Source organism: Denticeps clupeoides, chromosome 4, assembly GCF_900700375.1.
Source record: "Denticeps clupeoides chromosome 4, fDenClu1.1, whole genome shotgun sequence".
Taxonomy (NCBI): domain Eukaryota; kingdom Metazoa; phylum Chordata; class Actinopteri; order Clupeiformes; family Denticipitidae; genus Denticeps; species Denticeps clupeoides.
Genome location: NC_041710.1, coordinates 33,290,562 through 33,313,909, shown reverse-complemented (window position 1 = coordinate 33,313,909; position 23,348 = coordinate 33,290,562). Strand labels below are relative to the sequence as shown.

Here is a 23,348-nt window from a genome sequence, read left to right as displayed (position 1 = left end):
GGAATTATGTCAAGAAGTCAAAAGATTAAAAACATCACAAAGATTTAAAGATGGTAATTCTTAAATGACCATCATTTTCAATCTAGTAATCTGTCTAGATGTTGAACCACATCTGTTCAAATCTATGTAGTCAGTTTCTACAATTAATTTCCTTCCCATGTACGATAACTGTACACTAATTGTCGTCAGTCTTTCATAGCAAGGCATATGCCCTTTGTCAGCAATACTTTATGTATTTATCTATTGGATTAACTTGTGTAAATGACTCAAGACCCTCCCCAAACAGACAAAGGAACACTTCTAACACAATTATAAGAAGAAAAACATAATTTTTGTCAAGTGAGGTCATGTTTCTTTTGATTTTAGGGTTTGGACACATTCACTGTTCTGCAATCATAATCAGTTCTGAGGTCATCAAACTGAAAATGTAATGATTATCCAGAGAAATTTATTTCCTGGCTTCTTTACTCCCAAATCACTGCTTGCAGCTATATTTGTTTGCCGTTTGGCTCGATGGAGAGTAGTGAGCTGCAACCATGGTAATGGTTGTGAAATGACTCGACACACTCTGAGGAGTGTTTGAAAGACTGGCGAAATATCTTCTTATAATGTCAAGTCATTTAAATACGTATGTGTTCAGAATTAAGGCGCAATGTCCAAAATACGGATGGACTTTTTTTTGTTGTGATGCACAGCAAGAACAGCACACACAATGAAATGTGTCCTCTGCTTTTAACCATCACCCTTAGTGAGCAGTGGGCAGCCATGACAGGCTCGTGCATTGAGACGGTGCTTTGATCAAGGAGACCTCAGAGGCACCTTGACGGTTTGAGATTTGAACCTACAACCCTTCTGTTATGAGTCTGCTTCTGTTTCAGCTATGCCACCGCTGCCAATAATGATCGATAAAAACCCTGTTCCATGTTTATTAATTAAATACAGCATCACTTCCAATGATACACATGTAAGTTTAGATGGGTTAAATAACAATGTCTCATACATATCCTGTTTCTTCACAGCAAGGTTGCTGGTACTCCTGTGAGAGCTCACAATAACAAGCAACATACAAACTGACCTACAAGGTGGCATTCAATATTTAGTGTCACTGTTTTCATTGTGTTGTGAAAGACATGAAGCTCAATGATGCAAATTTCTCAGGAGCGCCGCCTTAAAATGTTTAATTTGATTTGATAGAATCTACTAATAAAATGCTGCACTGTCAAAGTAAGCAAGATGTCTGCAATTCTGAGTCATGAACAGTTGTCCACGTCATGTGATAAATACACACTAAAAATTGCTAACTGTCTCTACTAGATGTGTGGACAAAATTGCAATTTGTTTGAAAGCAAATAATAAAAGCTTTTTTGTGTGTGTTTAGCATGACTGAAGCAAAATGTGTGCCTTTAAAAATTGCATTAGTGTGCAAATACTTGTAATTAATTAAGTAATTAAGTGTTTTTTATTTATATCCATATTTGCCCATAGTAGTGGGAAGTCTTTCCCTGGCCCTGGGACATTATTAGGTTCTTGTTGGTGATTTGTAACGTGAACATTGTAGTTATTGCTCCATCCATTTATCTGTTGCAAGTGTATGTGTGTGAGAGGTTGAGAGAGGTAGATGCACAAGGATGTTGTGCCTATACATAAATCTGATGAACAGAGTTTCTCTAACCGCTGCAATTGTTATATATACTGCAAATGTGTTTTTTGTGTGTATAGATGTGGGTGTGAGAAATGGAGTGTCTTTTTTTTTTTTTTTAAACCAGCCTTGTCATGGTGACTGTTGCCTAGGCAACAACATCAAAGGCCAGGCAAGCTTAATTATCATCTCCAGAGAGAAAATGACTGTGTACATGTCTCAGTGCGTATGTGTAAGAGAGCAAGAGAGATTACTTTGTATAGCTGTTCTTAAGTGATTGTGTGTCTAGAAGCTACAGAGATTGACAGTGTGTGTAGGTGAGCATATGTGAGTGGAAAAAAAACAGAAGAATGGAAAAATCAATGGGAAAAAATGAGCCTGTGGGTTTGTGAGATGGGGAACGAGAGAGAATTACTAAGAGTGAGGTTCACTTGTTTATAAGTAAATTCACAGATCTAACATTACAACATTAAAACCAAATTAATTACAAAGATTATCTTGTTACAATGAGACCCATCTAGGATTTAGCATATAACCAGCGTCCCAACTGAGTCTCATGCTATTTATGAAACTTCCACTTATTTACTATATAGTGCCCTATAGTGAACAAATGGATATTTCTCATGAACGTTTTCAGACTTCCTGTTAAAGATAAGTCAGCTGGTGCGGCTTCCCAGAATTGCTTTGTTCTCTCACCCTAGGTGACTGTGGCCTTTGTCAGAAGGATAATGTGCCTTTTTGCACTGCAGAAAAAAAGGCTAAGGAATTGAATGAGACACATAACTAACATGACAACGAGATTTGGTCCCTTGCATGGGACACAAATTTATCTTAAACTAATCAATATTCTCCACATGTTCATTTCTTTCTTTTTTTTTTCTTTCTTTCTGGCTAAATCGAATGTGTTAAATAATTCAATTCTATTAGGCAAGGTAATCTGTCAGTGTGAGTTTGTGGAAAGTCCATAACAAATTTACTCAATCATTAAGCAAAAGAAGAAAAAAAGGCAAAAGTGTGATATACACATTCATTGTTGCGATTCATCTGTAAATCTTTAATACAATGCTTTTGGTTTACTTCCTGTTGGGTTCGGACTATGACCTATGAAAATATTCACAATGTTTTTCTGGTTGCAATAATTTATTGCGATCAAGATTGTGCCATTCTGATAGGTCTGTTACATACCCTCAAAACTCCCCTCTGAATAATTAATAGAGTTGGAACAACCTCATTGGCATGAAGTCTTTTTTTCCGCTGTCAAAAGAGCTAAATGGACTTGGACACGCCCATTAATGTTATTTGCACTTTCCATTTTCCATTATGTGTCAGATTGATGAAATAGAGCCCTATGGGGGCCTGAATGCATCATCAATCCTGATGGCTTACCAGGCAGAGCAGGAGGAAGTACTGTAATTTCAGCCTCACCCCGGAGTGTGGGATGAAATGTGCATGGTCATGCAGAGGCCAGTTTAAGGTGGACACGGAAATTTCCCAGCCTGTTGTGTCCCATATGCATAGAGCAAATGCACAAGTATCTCAAAAATCTCAGTGTATCCAGTGTATACAATGTATGCCTGCAACTTCCACACGTGACATAGTACTGTGTGGGTTTTCAGCCTGATTTCCACTCTTTGCACAAGCACATCATGGCCACTTCCTAAATGCTTTGTTCCTGCATTTAATCGCCTTGGCAGCCATGTGTCCCCAAATAATTTAAATGCAACACACAAAAGATGCATCTGAATCAGTCCAAAAACTCCTTCACTGTTAGTGCTGCACGATTAATCTAATCGCAATCATAATCGCGATGTCAGATTATATGAACGCAAAAAGCTGCGATTTAAATGATTAGTACATGGATTGGATCGGCAACATATCCGATCCATTCTCTCATTCTCTCAAAGTTTGCGAGTCTGACTTCAGTCGGATGTGACGTATTTGGTCACATGACTTTCGATTCAGAGACATATGGTTAGACGCCGCATGACGCGCTGCATCGTACGTCAACGTCGCCGCCATATTGCGAGAGGCTCTGCTGTGGCGTGAAGCATATACATGTCTCTGGAGAGAAGTGCATAAAAATGCCTCACTCTTGTGCTGCTTGGGGCTGTACAAACCGCTGTATGCTCCAAACCAGGGATTACATTTCATAGGTAAGGCTGGACAATTGTTTTTAATATATTTGGCCATTATAAAATCCCCGTTTTATAAGTCTTAACCTTAGCTAAGCTAGGCTAAGCTAGCAAAGCTATGCATTCCTGTGTTCAAGTCAGCCTCCAAACAAAGTTTTGGCTAAATGTAGGCATTAACTATTTAGACTGTTCTTAGCTGTTTAGTTAACTTTTCTCAAACTTTGAAGGTTTCCTAAAGAAATTCACCTCTGTTTACAAATCTTAACCTTAGCTAAGCTAGCAAAGCTATGCATCCCTGAGTTCAAGTCAGCCTCCAAACCACGTTTTGGTTAAACGTAAGAACTATAATACGGGATTTTATAATGGCCAAATATAATCAAAACAGTTGTTTAGCCTTACCAGGGTTTGTCGTTCGACAGTAATGTAAAAGAGTTTTTTGTGATTTATTTAATTTTGTAGAATATTGTATTTTGAAAGCACTGGGCATTTCAGGTTATAAGTAGTTTGTATGTTTATCATATCGCAATCGCATATCGCAATATTGATCTCAATAATCGCAATATGTCTTTTTCCCCAAATCGAGCAGCCGTATTCACTGTACATTGACCATGTGCAATTCCTCCTAGCCAGAGACAGAGGTCAGACCCCACACAGGAAGTAAATAAAACACAGCTGTGTTTATTACATTTATTTATTTTAAAGCACTAAAAATGGAAATTTAGTCACAGTAACTAACATGTTAATTTTGACAGCCATAATACACACTCCAGTCATGATTAAGTGGACTTGCATATTATATATGACAACACATGCATTGTATAAATCTTATATAACTATTTCTTGGTCAGCCACTTCCTCCATATGCACTGGAAGCACTTCACCATGTATGATTACCACACCTGGTTGGATGAATTCCCTGTTGTCACAGAAAGAAAAATATCTTCACATTTTTTTAATAGTGACTGTGTTTGGTTGGGAGAGTGTATCTTTTGCTCTGTTTCATTTGCTTCTTGGTTCCCGGCTGTGTGTAGCAGTGGAAGACTGGAGCCTAAAGAATGCCCTGGCTGGAGGAGAACTAGACCAGCCATGGAATAAATTGACCCCTCTTTTCCCCTATTTCTGTTGCCACTGGCGGACTGGACCACTCATCTGCTGAACTCTGCGCCTGACCAGACAGCAAGCCAGAAGTGAAGAGTTGCTCACCAAGCTGGATGGGGGACCTCGAACAGACCAGGCATACATCGTCCTGACACATGAGAATGCTCTGGGGGGGCTTTCATTTTAATTTAATTCAAACTTTTTTTAATTATTTGTGCTACCCCTAGGTAAAACCATGGATGTCTGACGAGAGCAAGGCACTATGTTTTGTTCATGTTATGTTCAGAACAAAAGATCATTTCAAGGAGAAATAATTTTTTTTATGTTTCTATGTAAAACAGACTAAAATTGTAAATATACATGTGTATATGTGTGTGTGTGTGTGTGTGTGTGTGTGTGTGAGTGTGAAAAGTGAGAGTGATTAGTTGTCATATGTGACACAGCACACAGTTTTTACAGTGAAAGTGAAGTGATTGTGAAACACTGCAGCACAGCACACGGTGCACACAACAAAATGTGTCCTCTGCTTTTAAACCATCCCCAGAGGGAGCAGTGTGCAGCTATGAAAGGAACCCAGGGAGCAGTGTGTTGGGACGGTACTTTGCTCAGTGGCACCTTTGGCGCTTTGGGATTTGAACTGGCAGCCATCCGATTACAGGGTCTGTTTCCTTAACTGCTAGGCCACCACTGACCCCAAGTGTCAATCATGTGAGCATAAGCATTTTTGGTAATACAGTTTTTGTGTATGGTGATGACTGTGAATATGCATGCAGTTGATATGGGTTACCTGTATTTCACGAGCATGGTAGGCGATGATCAGGCCCAGCAGAATGACAGTGGAGAGGCTAATCAGACACTTCAGTGCCAGAGAATACATAGAACTCTGCAAAACAGGTGAAAACACAAATGGTTTAATAATTACTGATATGGCATAGGATCCAGTATCTGTGCCATTCTAAAAATGTCACTGAGCAATCATAAACATACAGTCACTGAGCAATCATAAACATACAAATACATTCAAAAGGCTTGATTTAGACCAAGTAAGGTAGCTATTTCCACCTTGTAACAAGATCCATTTAGTGGTGGAATTGATTCAGTTACCACAAGTCGTAAACAATGAAGCTGAAGGACAGGACATTTGAAAACCAATCTGAGACTGGCCTCTTAGGTGAGGTAATATGTTAATCTGTTACATTACGTGCTGAAAAATGGCCAACATATTTGAATTGAAGGTATTCATCTTAGAAGGAGGTGTGTTAGTCAGTCACATGTACATGGTCTGGGTATAGGAGAGGAGACAGGGAGTTGTGCATTATTTATCAGACATCACAACAAACTTATTTTGCCCACATTGATCCTTTAATCCTTTTTTAATGAGGAAACTGGAATCATTTCTGCATTCTTTTTTTAGTACCCAACTTTTTTTTTTGTTGTTGCTTAAGTTAATAAGCTCTTAGTTAAATGTTCCTTAAATGTTTATGCTTTTACATGCATATGTTCTACAAATATATTATATAAATAAATTTAACATCATTTGTACAGTTTGAGAGTGCTATAATAATAATAATAATAATAATAATACCTTCCCTCTAAATTTATGGACCTATTATAACACAAAATACCTGAAAAAACAGCAGGTTAGTCTGTTGGTTCATGATTACAATAAGGAGTAAGGAGTATGTTGCTCTGTCAGTAGGACTTTTTTTTAGTAACAGCTAGACTGGTAGATTGCTTTTTGCCTAATTAGGGAAGGAAAATACAGTTGGATTTAGAGGGCGGCAATGTTGGACTTTAGCCTGGATATCAGATACTTCATTAAGAGAAAATGTTTAAGAGGATTGTCTTAAGTCTCTTGTCTCTGAATCGGCTGTCATCTTTCTCCTCAAAGACACCAACAAGCTTTTTACTGAATCCAATTTGAGACTTCATAAGAAAGATTAAAGGAGCTAGACCTCTGTACTGATTTCCTTTACATACAAAGATCCTTGGGGGTTAACTGGATGATTGCAGGGGATGTGTTTGAATTTTGACGTGTCTTATCCTGAGAAAAAAATAGGAGGGTTATCCACAATAAACAGCCTCTTTGTCCCACATGGGATGGCAACCCCTTCAAAACACAAAGAATAATGTAGAGGTGGGGAGTGTTCAATTTGTCACATTCATCTGTAATGAGGCCAAACTTGCACCACGGCCTAAGTTGACCACTCCAAGACCTATGTGCAGTGTTTGGAAACAGACCCATAATCGGAAGGTTGCTGGTTTGAATCATGAACCACCAAGGTGCCGCTGTCATGGCTGCCCATTGCTCACTAAGGGTGACCTATTGGTTAAATACAGAGGACACATTTCATTGTGTCACCATGTGCTGCTATGTTTCACAGTGACAACCATTGGAGTTAAAGGATCTTAAGGAAGAATGACACTTTGTTCTCTTTACGGATGACAGGAGAAATCAGTGGTCCATAAGGAATGTTGGGAGAGTCAGAAAGGTCCTGGCCAAGGTTGCACATGAAATCTCATTAGTGTCATCCGGAAAGTGTAATGGCTCTTGTGTGGTTACAACACTATTTAGTGTTTTAATTCTGTGTTTTCTATCAGTCTGGTATGTATATTTCCCAAACATTGAAATCTATAGAACCTAGAAAGTCGAGAACAGTGAAGTTCAAGAGACGGGACAAAACCATTCTTTCATCAGCTTCCATGCCCCCTCCCTCAATGTCTTAGATTTAAGAAAGTAGTAATAAATTCATAACAAATAATGCTAAAAATATAGTCATTGCATTTGTGTGCATTTATTATGTGTAGATGGGACCAAAGCAAATTTTTCTTGTACGCTGTTGAGATTTTAAGTGAATGCTTGGGAATCATGGGGGTCAGGGATAAAACAGGGATAGTACAGGATATATCGCCCCATTTTGTTATTCAGTCAATGTTTGTATCCCCCATTTATTACAGTGTAGCTCTATATGTCATCTGTATACTTCTGTTTATTCCATGCAATTACATTATCTGTTCCACATCAAGACTTGAAACCAATATATTGGTTATTTTGCAAACGACTCCCAAATTGAGTGTTACATTAGGGAATTAAGGCCAGGCTCACATAACACAATGGTCACTTGATCGCTTTCAGTACAGAGTTATTTCACATCATTACTCAACAGACTTAGGGATTCCTTGACCACTGCAAAATGAACAAATTTTTTTTTCCAAGAACTCTCATTAACTGCCTATGAATCTGAGGTTATGTTATGTTACGTCCCGTGGTCATGTGATGTGTGGTCTGTGTTCTCTGTCTTGTTTGTGTTTTTCCTTTGTGTAGGAGGACCCTGTAATTTACGGAACTCCTCCCAGACCTGACGCTGATTTGCGTTCCCATCGGAGTGACGCCGTTATAGAGATGGGAGACAGGGGAGGAAAGGGAGAATGGGAAAATACGCCAGACAGATGCCTGTTCCCCCAGACTTTTAGATAACCTTCTTAAACCAACTCCATTTCTGAAAGGTTTGGTTTCTTATATTTATAATCAGATTTTTAATATATGTGCTAATTCACTAACCCCTCTGAAGACACTTAAGGAAGAGGATTTGGGACAGGAAATTCCTGATGAGATTTGGGAGGAGGTTCTGCTGCGAGTTCATGGATCATCTATTTGCGCTAGACTTCGCCTCATACAGTTTAAAATCTTACACCATTCATATTACACAAAGCTGCGGTTATCACAAATCTATGAGGGCGTCAGTCCATTGTGTGACCGATGTTAGCAGTCCTCTGCCAATACTATTCATATATTGTGGCTTTGCCCTTCTTTACACCAGTACTCAACTGAAATATTTGACATGTTGTCAGAATTTGTGGGGAAAAGAATAGAGCCCAACCCACTTGGGGCATTTTTTGGGGTTTTCTCCTCACCTTCTTCTTTATCTGCTCATCAAAGGGACATTCTGGCCTTCTCTACCTTACTGGCAAGAAGACTAATTACAACAAACTGGAAATCCTCGAAACCTCCTAGACAAATTCACTGGATATGAGATATTCTTTATTTTGTTAAACTGGAAAGGATAAGACTTTCACTTAGGGGTTCCCTTAAGACATTTAAAAAGATATGGGGTCTTTTTCTTGATCTGGTTATGAATAAGAGTTTCCCTTCTGGTCCTGGGTGATACCGTTCATGTCTCGGTGGAGCTCTGCAGAGGTGGATTTTAAGGTATTTATTTACATATTTATTTATTTATTTATTTTTCATTTTCTTCGGTTTGGTGTTTTTTTTTTTTGTTTTTTTTGGGGTCTTTTTTTTGGTTGTTTTTATTGGGGTCTAGATTTTAGATTGTTTGAGCTGTTTTCTTTTGTAACCTTTTGAGAATATTGTTATTGCTTATGCTCTAATTCTAATAAACAAAGTTAGAAAAAAAAAAAAAAAAGGAAGACGCGTACTGCTGGGTCGTGCCAAGTGCCGATCCTTCCTTCGGGCACTGTTTTCTTGTTATTTTGCATTTCGTACGCGTCGGGTATCTCTGTTCGGAGAAGCCACGAGTTACGCGTTTAAAGTCGCCTAAAATCGGTACTTCCTCGAAGACTAGCAAGGCGGTAGGCAGTGTTGTGTAGAGTTTCGGGGTTACGCGAGGTCACCACAGGTCGTGGTTGGTTTCGTCTTATCAGTGCCATTTTGGTAGTCGGGTAGACATTACGACGTTAAATTAATTAACATGGCTTCGGAATTCGTGGGGTTTTCTGAGAGTCCGAATTATTGGACAGTTTTACCAAAGACCAGTTAGTGGGGGTGGCGGAATTTTACCAAATTCCATTAACTGGTGGGGATAAATGGTTAAAAGATACTGTGTTGTAAAAAGCTGTAAAAATCAGTCTGGTAGAGCAGGGTGTCATTGGTTTCGGTTCTAAGCCTAGTAGCCTAGTAAAGCCTTGTAAAAAAGAAAAATGCGCAAAGGAGACCTGCACCAAAAGGGGTTGGTTTTATTTGTGCTGTCAACGCGCCTTCTAACATAGAGGCGTCTTTCGAACCATTCGTGTTATGAGGGCGGAGAAGATGTCCTGGTCCGCATTTTACGTGACACTGGCGGAGACCAGTCTTTCATTTTAGAGGGCCTTTTACCGTTCTCTGGGGATTCATTCTGTGGGTCTATTTTAGTGCAGGCGGTCGAGTTGGGCATCTTGAAGGCACCCCTGCACTCAGTAAAAATGTGGTGTGATTTATATTCCGGCCTGTGTAATGTAGCGGTCCGTCCTGAGCTACCTGGTAAAGGAGTTGATTTTATCCTTGGCAATGATTTAGCGGGTGTGAAGGTACTTCCTTTTCCCGAAAGTGATCGACGCTCCCACCGAGTCACCCAGTCTGGTCGACATGGACGCTGAATTTGCAACAGTTTTCCCCGCTTGGCTGGCACTTTTATTTCTGCGCCAGGTTTAGCGTTTTCATCTGCAGCGCAGCCGCCTCAAAGCCCAGTGGCAGAGTCGCTGCCCATGCCAGGTGAGGCAGAATGTGCGCTGTCGCTGTCAATCAGTAAAGCACAACTTTCCCAGGCACAACTGAAAGATTCGTCTCTGGTTAAGTGTCGTTCTGTGTCTGTTTGTAAGGAGGATCTAACAAGGAACTTGCTGGCATTTGATGATGATGGAGTTTTGATGAGGAAGTGGACACCTTCGGTCGCTGATAATTTGATTTGGAATTCTGTTTTATAAGTAGTGGTTCCACTTAAATTCAGGTCGCAGGTTTTAACATTGGGGCACGATAATGTCTTTGCGGGTCACCTGGGAGTAACTAAGACCTACAATCGGATTCTGTGGTACTTCTTTTGGCCTGGTTTAAAAGCAGATGTGGGATGGACTGTATTTTGCATGATGTCCCTGTAGCTTCACCCCGGCTGCAGAATAGTGAGATTCTGCAGGATTTGGAAGCTTATTTGTCTCATTTACCTGCAGTTGACCGCAGACAAGTTAGTTGGTTAATTCAGTCACATGCTGTGTTGTTTTCTGATGTCCCTGTAGGTACGTCTGTCATGCAACATGATGTTGATGTTGGTGGTCATTTTCCCATCAGGCAGCACCCGTATCGGCTGAATCCAACTAAGCGAGCGGTGATCCAGTCTGAAGTGACGTACTTGTTGGAGAACAAGCTGGCTGTGCAGAGTTGCAGTGCATGGTGTAGTCCATGCCTACTGGTCCCTAAGCCGGACAGGACCTTTTGGTTCTGTACTAACTACAGGAAGGTTAATGCGGTCACTAAACTAGATGACATTATAATCCACTCAGCCACCTGGACCCAGCACCTTGAGACACTAGAGTCTGTTTTTAAACGCCTCCAACAAGCCTTTTTCCTGTCCCCACTTCAACTGACTGTGTTTCAAGGCGTGATTTGTATTGTTTACACAGGGTAATTTCAAGAGCCTTACAAATGAAAAATATGTCCATATAAGAAATCCTGGATAAAATTAATTTATAAAATTTATAGAAAATTGTAAAAATTAAATGACAAATAAATTTATGAGATCCTTGAAACGTGATAAAATACATACCCTGAGAAATTTCACTGGACATTAAACCTGCCAGCAACCCCTGAAGGTTGAAGGTTGAGCTTAAAACCAACTGAGATTTCCCTACCAAATTTATGCAGTCTCACATGTGCAGGATGGAAAAAGCATCCATCTTTGAAAGTCAATGCAAAAACTAGGCGGACCCACTGGACTTGAGAATTAACAATAATGGTAAGCTGCTATCTCAGCATCAATGGGGCACACTATGACATATCAAGCAGTAGTGATAGCACAAGTCCTGGAACAGGATACTATGGCACCTCACCTGGTAACTCAATATGACAAAAATACCTTAACGGTATTGTCTCAATAAAATGAATCATAATATTGCCACAATTGGCAAAAAAATTTAACTTCCCAGGAGTGGCCGAACAACCAAAGAGTGCAGCAATGACTTATCCAAGAGTCACAAAAGAACAACATCCAAAGAACGTCAAGCCTCAGTTAATCTCAGTGTTCTGGGCAGAGACTGGGCAAAAAATGGCCTGGCAAAAAACGAAAGACAAAAACTTCGGAACAAATGGAACATTAAGTCTCGTCTCAAGCTGGACAGAAAACATCTTGATGATCCCCAAGACTTTTGGAGAAATACTCTGTGGACTAACGAGACAAAAGTCATTGAGGACAAACACACCAGCAAGTCCACCTCTGATTGGCTGAAGAAAAACATAATGAAGTGGCCTAGTCAAGGTCCTGACCTGAATCCTATTGACCTGACATGTGGCATGACCTTTAAAAGGCAGTTCAAGTAAAAAAAAATCTCCATTGGTGGCTGAACTACAACAATTCTGGGAAGATGAATTGGCCATCAATTGGCTGTAAAAGACTGACTGCAAGTTATTGAAAATGCTTGATTGCAGTTGTTGTTAATAAGGGTGGCCCGACCAGTTATTAGGTTTAGGGGTCAATCACTTTTTCACACCGCTGTAGTCTGCCCGTTCCCTTACATAAACTATCACGTAATCAGAGGGACATGCATATTTTGCATTTTATCAGCAGGCTTTTGATTACTTGGTCTCATACTTAAATCTCCACAGAGTTGTAGTCTACTCTATGATCAACTTTATCATTACCATCTACCACCCTCTTGAAGAAATGCTCACACTCCTCAGTCTTTTTCCTACTAAGCCCCACAGTTTCGTCCTTCCTTGCAAAAATTCTTAGGTGCACAGTCTACTCTTTCTTACATAAAATGATTCAAAATCCTAATCAGTAGAAACTTGCACATTGACTGCCACTTAGAAGCTACAAATGATTTTCAGTCCTCCTTAGCTTTCAGCTGTGTTTCCTTATGAGTCTTGAAATTGGTAGTTAAACTCACAAATAGCTTGATTTCTAACAAGAAAATTGGTCATATACAGGGATTGAAAATTGGTCATCTTTTGTTCAACCTTCTCGTCCAGAGAATTTCCCACCCCTCCCATAAAACATTATCTCCACCAACCATCAGGGCTTGAAAACATGTGAAGCATTGCAGATACTCCGAGATTGGATGTAAAAATAAGCACAAATATATTTTTTTAGTTCAGTCATGCAAGCCTCTGAAAAAACAGAGGGTTAATTTGAATTATTCTGGAAAAAATGCAGACACAACTTCCTGTTAGAGGGGACCTTTAACCCTTAACTTAGTCTCTCCTTTTCTCCTCCAAGATCTGACGAAATCTTTGCATATCTGACAGACATTTCATCATGGATGACAGTTCATTAGCAGAATGTTAAACTGAACCCTTGCACATCCCAAAAACTCTCCAATCTTTCCTTCAGTCACTGGAGTAACCAGGGACAATAACTTGTCCTTTCACTCACTCACTTTCAATAACCACGTAGTCCTGCTCTGAGTTATGGCTGTATGTAAACTCCACACACAGGGTCCGAGCCGGGAGTCAAATTCACAATCTCGGAGGTGTGAGACCACATGGCTAACTGGCACGGCACCACGCAGCCATCACTTGTTCTTCTCATATTGGTGATCTTTCTTATTCATGGTGAATTCTTTTCAATCATTGAGAAGTCCTGTCATTCATTTCAAGTCTAATCTGCTGCAAATCACTCCATGAAGCTCTGTCTCTGAACACCATTCAATGTCTCTAACTGATCCAGAATACAGGACCACAGACCTTCAACCTTTTAGAGTTCTGGTTTCTTGTAGCTCTTCACATGAGATTCAAAATACTGCTGTTTGCCAACAGTGCCAAAGATTGACCAGTGCCCTCCTCAGAGCATTAAAACTCTTGTCTGTATTGGCACCAAAACCATCCTGAACCATTGAGATATGAGGAAGTATATTGTCATATGTGGTACATAGCTGTCAGTGGCAGATCATTTAAGTAATGTAAACATATTGATATGATACTCGATTGGATTGAGTTGAGATCTGTATAATTTGGTGGCTTAATACCCATCTTCACCCTTATCTAGAATCCAGGATATAGATTTGGGTATCATCTGCATTGTAGTGGCAGGAGAAGCCATTTGAGCAAATATTCCAAGCCAAGGAGGTGGTGTACGTTGAGTGGTGTACAAAGAGAAGTTGTTCCAGTAATGATCCTTGAGGCAAACAGAGTTGTTTGTCCTGTCGCAATGAAAGAACGCATAGCAATATAAAATTTTAACCATGTATGAGCTCAAGATGGCCATCTTAGAAAGCACAGGTATCAGTATGTGGTGGTCCAACAGCATGAGAACCAAGAAGTGAGTTCAGTTTCAGTAACAGATAACAAAAATATTCCATACATTAAATATGCAAGTGAAAGTGAAGTGATTGTTATTTTAATACACAGCACAGTACACGGTGCACACAATAAAATGTGTCCTCTGCTTTTAACCCATCACCCTTGGTGAGCAGTGGGCAGCCATGACAGGCGCCCGGGGAGCTTTGCTCAGTGTGGGGACGGTGCTTTGCTTGGCGGTACCTTGGCAGCTCGGGATTTGAGCCACGAACCTTCTAATTACGGGGCCGCTTCCTTTACCATTAGGCCACTACTGCAAATATGCAAGGTACAAACAGTTTAGTTTCATAAGTTGTGTGCAATTCATGACATGCCATTCATGTTGGAGGTGACTGATGGATGGATGGCATCCTAGTTTATCTCTTAAACCTTGGCAATTGTAATCTCTAGATAGATGATGTACGACTGTGCTGTGTTGGTGTTAACCTGGTGCCCACATAGACCCTGTGGGTGTCACTTTACCATTTGTTTTATGTATTATTTTTATTGATTTTTTTTATTTATTCTGCTGGGGGCCTTAATTTCTAACACAAGGGGTATGGGGGGTCACCATTACTATATGTATGTTTGAGTGTTGGGTTTTAGTTATTTCAGAGCTTAGTATATGCTTGTATATATTTTGTGAGTATTTTTGAGTGTGGTTATCTGTGTGATTTGTGAATTGTTATATGATGATGTTGAGATTATTGCTGAGAGTTGGTTTGACCCAGAAGGAGAGGCTACAAGTGGTTTTAACCTGTATTAAGCCTCAAGGTTCAATAAATAGGGGGAGCTGAAGCCGGAAGCCAAGCTGGCTCGCCATCCAGTGTTTGCTCTTGTTATTATTGTATTCGTTTGGGAAGCCTTTTTTTTTTGCACTTGTGAATATTTGCATGCTTTCACTGGGGAATAATGAAAGAAAAAGAAAAACAAGCACTATTTTTTTTTAACCTCATTGTCCTTCTCCCTCACTGACTCCACCGCCAGGCATAATATTTGGCAATACAATAGCTGTTAAGGTTGCAAATCACAAACTCCTTCTAATCAGAACTGAATATGCCTTGCACAATCATACTTCTCCTCAGCAGCCTGTGAGGAAGTCCTGTACTACAGCTCACTAATGGAATCAGATCCATCTAAATGGAGGCCAAGTGGTCTGGCATGCACATGGCAAAGACATATTTGCAAGATTATATCAGATACACATTTCCAGATTACCTGTATTATAAGTAATTAAATAAACTATCTCTTAGAAGTGTATGATTATTGATAATCAGCAATACACAATACTCATATGATGTCCTATACAAAAATGTACTCAAGTAATAGCTGAAAACACATGATCCACTATAGAATTACATCAATAATATATAAAATGTTTTAAAGACTTGTACAGTAATGAGACAGTAGATTTTAAAATGTCAGTATGCCCTTTGTTGCATTAAAAGAAAATGCAAAATTACCTGTATTCTTCAATCAATATCTGAGGTTCTATACTTATACATACAGTATATTCCATCCATTAACAGCCATTACAGCTGCCACAGACTTTTTCAACAATATATGGACAGTGTTTTTATTATTTTTATGTTTTAATAGACAAACAATCGTTTTTTCATCAAAAACAAGGACATTTATGAAGGATCATTTTGAATGTTACTGTATGCTTTTGTATAATTGTCTGCCCATGGTCTCCCTCGCTTGGTTTCCATTTCTGTTCCCAGTAGAAGAGAAAGATAATAGATGTGGGCTGACTCTCCAGGCAGGAGAAGAGAAGGGTGCTTCTACAGTTTTGCTCATTTGGTTCATGCAGAGCAGCTAAGGGGCAGCACCACACACCACAGTACCAAAACATAAAATATAAAAAAAAATCACAATGCGCAAATATTTGCCAATTTCTAAAACTAGACAAACACATACATGAGGTGCATGTGCCTAATCGGGCTACAATCTCTACAACACACCAACCAATAGGCACCCTTGGCTAAAATCAAAATTGAGCAGTAAGTGCAGATGCTGCTATTCTGTGGAGTTTTTTTTTCAAAGTCATAATTATTATCGCCTTTCACTCTCAGGCTTATTCCGAAACCCTCCCCTGTTAAAACACCCACAAAATTACCGACAGAGAAAAAAAAACAAGGACAGAATGAACTAAGATGAAGAGAAATCTGATGAACATTTATTGTAGAATAAATAGCATGTGCATAAAGAAAAAAACTCGTCTATTTCTAAAAAATACATTGCCCATTTTAACAAATAGCAATTTTTACATTCAGACAAAGAATGTGTCAAGATTCCATGCTATTAAATATACCCTCCCTCAATAAAACAGCGAACAACAAAAGCCACCATGAAGACTCCCAGACTTCATGCATCATCTGACTCCAGACTATTAAAATGTGAATGAGAATAGTCAAGTCCTTTGGTCAAAATCAGGAAGTGGAAATAAATTCTCCATTGATACAGACTTTCTTAAAATTGCAGCGTGTTTCCAGAGAAACAAAAACAGCTTGGACTGCCACTGTATAAGGTCCAGAGCCCAGAACCATGACACAAAAACTGTACATTCAAAGACTGCGATACTGTGTACATTCAAATACTGTGATACTTGATTTGCTGTACATAACTTACAGGTAGAATATTTAAATGTTAATGAAAAAGTTAATCAAAATCTAGAATTAGTATTGGAAAGTGCTAAGTCAGAACAGATCTCCAGTAAAATATTTTTTGTCTATTGTGCCTTTTTCTTCTTCTGCTAAGCAGTAGCAGAGAATTCTACCCTCAATGCACAGTACAGTGCACCGCAACTTTTACCTTTTTTAAAAACGTTACATTGTAACTGCCACGGCGTCACAGTCCACACATCATATACATCGCATCATGGTGATGTTGGCAAAGAAATGTCTGTGAAGTCAGTTTTTGACATGGGCATCGGCAAAACCATTTATTATAATTTTTTTTTTTCTGTGTGCACAGTTTTCAATTGCCCATTTGTGTCTGGCTATACGCCTGGGACAACGTCTGCAATCACCAGGCATCTGGAGAGAAAAGCACCATGAAAAGTAACATAACTAACTACAAGATCGTTGACTAACTCTTTGTTTCTTGTCGTCAAACTATAAGAAAAAAAATCCTACATCTGCCAAAGAATGTCTTGTATGCATGCATAGTACAGTCATTCAGGGCGAGATATTTCATTTTTTGCTAGCGACTACCACACTTTAAGTACTATGAAAGTCCTCTGCATTTAACCATCACATTGGTGAGCAGCCATGACCAGCGCCTGGGGAGCAGTGTGTAGGGATGGTGCCTCTGCGGTTTGGAATATAACAATTTTCTGCACCACGGTTTGTGGGGACAAGTTTAGGACAGTTATTTAATAATAAAGCTGACCCCTCAGAATCCAACTCTGCTAATATGATTCTAACTTCTTTTTTCCTTTAAGGCCATTTTCTGATGAACATCCATCTATAACCATGCATTTTCCTTCTAATTGTTTCCGAATGAAGCCAATAACGCAACCTAAATCTGTGTATCGCTTCAATCTAAGCCTGTTATCTTAATATATGACATTGATTCCAAAATTAAAATAAAACTTGATTAGTTGAGTCCTCTCCATCATGAGGTGTGTATCTTTTTTAGAGATGTAAATGAATCTAGAGTAAATTATTTTAAATGACTTGTGTGCAGTTCATGTTATTTTAGGGGCTCCATACACTACCCTTTGTTAAGTCTGTAGTAAGTCTGCGAACAGCACTGTCTTGCTAATGTTAATTTGACACATGTCCCTGGTATATGAGACTTAATATGAACATCTCTCTGGTACATCCCATCTCTTTCCATTGACAAGATCTGATAAAAATGGTTATAGGAGAGGATTGCTGAGAATATTATTTTCCATCATCCTCGTAACTATGACAAATCTGGGAGATTTAAAAGGAGAAATATATCATTTTAAAAATAACAGGAATTTAAATTTTAATTATCTGAGTTATGTGATGTCGGCTTAGTGTGTCTTGGACTTAGTTCCCTCAATACATTGGAGTCTTGGTCTTGATTCCCTCCGTTCTTGGTCTTGGTTTAGGTAGTCTTGACTACAACACTATCCTGATGATGAGTGTAATTAAGCCGTAGCTCATTCATATAGGTCTAAACCTTAGTTGGAGTCGCCCATGAACATAAATGTATTGGGGTTGCCATAACTTTGCATGGTGATAATTTCCTTTTGTCACTCTACAAACAAAAACCCAAATGCTACAAAAAGTAATGTTAGCATTAACCTTTGATCCTCTGTTCAACTATTCAACTATAAAAAAGACATTTTATGTGTATAGACAGGGGAGTGCAGCACAAGCTAGTGTCACAGCAGTCACCCAACAAAAACTGATTTGAGAGTAGAAGCTGAGCATGCAGCATCTGAGGACCTTCTTGGGGATTCTTTCAATCCCACTGAGCCGACAGAGTCTGTACAGGAAAGAGACTCCTCTCCCACTCACCAGCTGACCAGAAATAAAAGAAAGTGGCACATTTATTCCACACATCTCCTGCTTCCAAATAAGCAGGATTTTGTGAATTGTTCAAGGTCTCAGCTGCTACCTCAAAATGAACACATTCACATTATAAAGAGCATATTAAACATACAGATAGATGCAGTGAACAATTTCAATTGAACATTCTGATTCATTCTTAATTTATTTATTGATTAGTTAAAGAAGGTACGTGCTGCAAGGGAAAAGCTGAAAGTAAAATAATGAAGCAATGTAGTATGTTTGTTTTCTACGATGTGTTCTCACGGCTGAGAACAGCAGTAAAATCTTCACACATTCTCAGACAGCCAGGCATGCTAGTGTTACTTTAATAACCAATGCACATCCAGTGTGAACGAACGTCCTCCCTTTCTACTGAATTTACCACTTTAATCTCACATAATATTGCAAAAATATATTACTTTACTGTCACAAATGTATGACTTCAGAATCTCAAAGAATAACCTACGTCATAAATGTATGAGGTTTACACATAAATATTACAGATTTTACATCCTAAACCTCCCTATTCAACCCCAGGTAGTGACAGAGCAAGCAGACTAAGTTATATGTTGCAATGCTGGCTGTTTGGAAAGTGATCAGAATTCAGTTCCCAGTGCAACATTTTGGATGAAGGGGAAGTGGAAATTCGCCTAATTGCACTTGTGACTATATTTAAAATGTATGGTCATAATAAAAATAAATAAATGCTCACTCTGACAGCAGGGAAACCATTCCATGATATTGCTGCACCCTTTAACAGTCCTCCAAATATGACAGTGACATGCCCACAGAGACAAATGACCGACCAGTGACCAGTGCTCACCTTATTGTAGACACCCCAGGATAGCTCAGTCTCAATCACCATGACAACTATGCCAAACATCCCAAATATGAGTGCGTAGTCACTGAGCCGCTTGCGTTTCTCAAACAGTGCCCTTCGGTGGCCCAGCTTGTAGCCAATGTTCTGGTTCTTCCTCTTCGATGCTTTGGAGGCGGTCCTACCTGGAACAGTCCCTCCCCCTCTCCTTGTGTTCGAACCCGACCCGCCACCTCCGCCACTGGTGGCTCTGCTCTCCGAGAGGGCATGGTTCTGGTTGTAGACTGACATCTCATAGGCCGCTCCTCCATAGTGTGTGTCCTCCTTGGAGGAGATGACTATTTCAGGTGGGTTCTGTGATGGGCTGAGCTGGGAGCAGTGTGAGGTCAGGGGCGGAGCTGTGGCATGCGTGGGGGCGGAGCTCGCCCCCGAGCTGCTATCGGACTCAATGAGATTGCGCCGCGACGCACTCAGCCGGCTCAGTGGCTTCATCACCCCTCCTGTGTACTTGCAGGAACTCATGGCAATCTCAGTAAAGGGGTTGCTGTCCCTCCGGTGCACCAGGGGGCTGGCCTGCCGGTGCTTGCACCCTCGTTCCCGCTCTTTATCGCCCGAGGGCGAGTGGGAGGAGTAGAAGAATGCGTTATAAACGGGCGAAGTGTCTGCACTCAGACTATGCTGGCTGCCCAGACACGATGACAGGGGGGTGCTACTGGGATGAAGCACGTTTGGTATTGGTGGAGGCAGCTGCGGGGTCATGACCCCCGATCTCGGGAGGGTGCAAGGGGCTTGCACAGGAGTGGTGGGCGAAGGGGTGCTGTTCAGCCTCTCCAGGTTGCTATTGCCTCCCATGTGGTTGGAGTGGTTTGCTCCTGGGAAGTTGTTGGTAATGGAGGTATGGCATGTACCACTGCATGGAATGGGGGCCGGCTGCTGCTCCTCTTCCTCGCTGACACCAAGCAGGGCTAGGCTGAGGGAGGGAGGATGATCCATGGCAACCAGAGAGCTCCACAGGAGGGCTGGGCTGCCTTCCTCTATTCCTTTGGAGTTTGGGTCAGTGAAGGAAAAGAGGAAGAAGAAGAAAAGGACGGTGAACTGACAACGGTTGGTCAATGTGATAAAGATGGTGGGAGAAATTCTAATTAAGTAGAAAAAGGCAGACGCAGATGTACAAGTTTTGGAAAATAGAAGGGTGAGAGAGATGACGCAGAGAGGGAGAAGGACTGCTGAGAGGAGGAGGAGGAGGAGGAAGAGGGGAAAGGTTAGTGGAGTTGGAGTGAAGTGAAGAAGAGGGATGCAGTTCACATTTCCTCGCCCTCCTCCTCCCTCCATTTTCTCTCCCACCTTCCAGCAATCTCGGTCACACCGATTTTCAGCTGCACTCATACAACTTATACAACGAGAAGCTGATTTATTTCTATTTGATATTTCATAAACCTCTCTCACCTCTTGCTTTCTGTGGTCGGTTCAGAAGCAGTGCAAAAATCCCCTTCCGCACTTTTTCTTTTTCATCCTCATCCGCTCGTTTCCGTGCCGACAAGCTCCTGCCTCCAGGGGCTGGTTATTCGCCGGAGACGGGGGGTTCTCCTGGCCGAGGAGCCGCTTCATCTCCACACGCCAACTTCTGCATGTCTCTCCAGGCGAGATCGGCGGCGGAGACGGAAAAAGTGTCGCTGACGGCCGACAGACGCGCGTAAATGACAGGAGTTGGTCTCTCTCTCTCTCTCTCTCTCTCTCTCTCCCCCCGCCCTCTCCCTCCTCTTTCTTCCTCCTATTGGTTCCCATCTAGAAGTCCAAATGGAATAGAATTTATTAGAAATCCCTTTTTTGCCTCTGGTTAGTCGCGTTCCGTGGTTTGTGGACGAATAAAACGCCGAGAGGTGTACAGATCGGCGTTTTTTCGTTCCCGGGGTACAGGTGCTGTTACGTAAACGCCGCACAGACGCCTGAACGCGACAACAGGTGGCGGCGAGCGGCGACATCTCCAGGTGACACCCCGATATACCTCGGGACGGGTCCCTCGCAGGTCATTCTGCTCGGGTCGTTGCCTGGAAACTTTGATGATAAAGAGCTGGATGAGGTCACAGTTACCGGGTACAGGGACCGCCATTGGTTAAGAAGAACACGTGGCTGCACCGAATCGTTGACATATAATTTAATTAGGTGTATATGAATATTATGGTGTAGATTTGGTGTATATCTGTGTGTGTGTTTGGATGCATCCGTTCTCCAAAATGAACATTCAGCGCCTTCAGACCTGGGATCTTCAGTCCCTGCTCCTGGTAAAATGTCACACTTTGTCATGTCAGCCGGAAATGAGTATTGAACTGATTAGAGAGTGGGAGGGGACATGCTGGGGTGACAGAGGTTCGCCTGTATGGCTGCGTGGGTCGTGCTGCTGCTGACGGTGAAGGTGACAGGGACGAGATGTAAAGACATGGCATGAAAAAGCTGGCCTCCTCCCACAAGAAAAAACAGAAAATCTCTTTATATATTAGCAGGAAGAAATGGATGCTCGCACATACACACTCTTACACATCACCACAGAAGAGCTGTTGCCATGCCAACCTGAGAGTGTACAGAATGGAGTTTTTTCCCCGCTCTCTCTTCCCACAAAACGGCATTGAGTTGCTTGCTGTCGCTGTTTTTCCAGCAACCTTGCTTTCATCTCTTCTGTTGTTTCATCATTGTTCAGTTGATTCACAAATTCATGAAATATTATTTTGCTTTTATTCATTCAGTTTTGCTGTACACGTTTCAGACATTAACCACACTTGTGCCGATCTGCCACAACATTACAACATTCTGCCTGAGCTCGTGCAGATTCCCTTTGTAAGACTCCCTTTCCCAGCAGTACATTGTCCAGAGCATGCATGTCTTCCCCTGGTTAATGGACTTGTCCATTTGACATCAGGATTGAGGTTTACAGCAATTCACCACTGGACGGACCAACCAGCCTTCCCTGCATCTCACTGCATGCCAGAGATGCTCTGATCCAGTCGTCCAGCATCCCAATTTAGTTCTTGTTACTCAAATCCTTAATCCTGCACACAGATCCGCTTCAAGGAGTGACACCTGGCGCTGAATATATATCTACCGCTTGACAGGTGCTAATATTACAATAAATGTTAGTGGTTTTACTGGAGTGTGGCTCATCAGTGCTGCTGGGATAAATTGCACTGCAGCATCTGGTCAATTGTACCTTTTTGTCATTCAGACATATTTGGTGCAGAACATAATTGTTATCAGGAGTTATATAGGATCATAATGCTCTTGTCTGGACACAACATGGCAGTGTTACCAAGAAAAAGATATTTAGTAGAGGTGGAGGAAAATGAATGCAAATTCATCTTCTGCGCCCTGCATATAAAATATGTTTTCCGACCTGATTAGTATATTTGTTCCTATCAGTGTACACCCATCTCTTGCCCCCCATCTCTCTCACCTTCAAAATCCTCAACCTACTGTACATCCATATATAGCATAGAATAACACACACACACTAACAGCACTGAGTGCACACACTCTAATGGACCTCCCGCCTGCCCACACACTCCGGATCTGTGCTCATTGCCCCACGGTACTCCAACAATGGCACAGTCCAGTATATATGCTGTGAAAGACCAGTATGTAACCACTCTATCACCCCTCCCAGGCAGCGCAGGGCGTGGCAGCAGGATTCAGGTCTGAATGTTCTGCCTGTGTTTGTTCAATAATACATACAATTTCAGAGAACACACAGTGAACCTTTAATTAGTGAACTGAATTCATACAATAGAAATGGTTTAACTTGATGAATTACAACAAAAGGCTACCGTATCCACATCTGGCTTTGTGAAATGCATTTTGTGAACAGTGAATTAATTTTGCATTG

The 23,348-nt window shown here is 40.9% G+C and overlaps 1 protein-coding gene across 3 annotated transcripts in view; it reads right to left on the bottom strand.

Moving 5' to 3' along the window:
* LOC114788177 (small conductance calcium-activated potassium channel protein 3-like) overlaps positions 1 to 21,180 on the bottom strand; it is a 37,170-nt gene extending 15,990 nt beyond the window's left edge. For 2 of the 3 annotated variants that reach the window (XM_028976461.1, XM_028976462.1), the window contains exons 1-3: positions 20,921 to 21,180; positions 19,481 to 20,514; positions 5,657 to 5,752 (exon numbers count right to left, since the gene is read on the bottom strand). In XM_028976461.1, coding sequence (XP_028832294.1) covers positions 5,657 to 5,752; positions 19,481 to 20,467 — 1,083 coding nt within the window. In that variant the 5' untranslated portion in view covers positions 20,468 to 20,514; positions 20,921 to 21,180. The remainder of the gene's footprint in view (positions 1 to 5,656; positions 5,753 to 19,480; positions 20,515 to 20,920) is intronic. The other variant, XM_028976463.1, reaches the window with a different exon arrangement.
* Between the last annotated feature and the right edge of the window lie 2,168 nt (positions 21,181 to 23,348).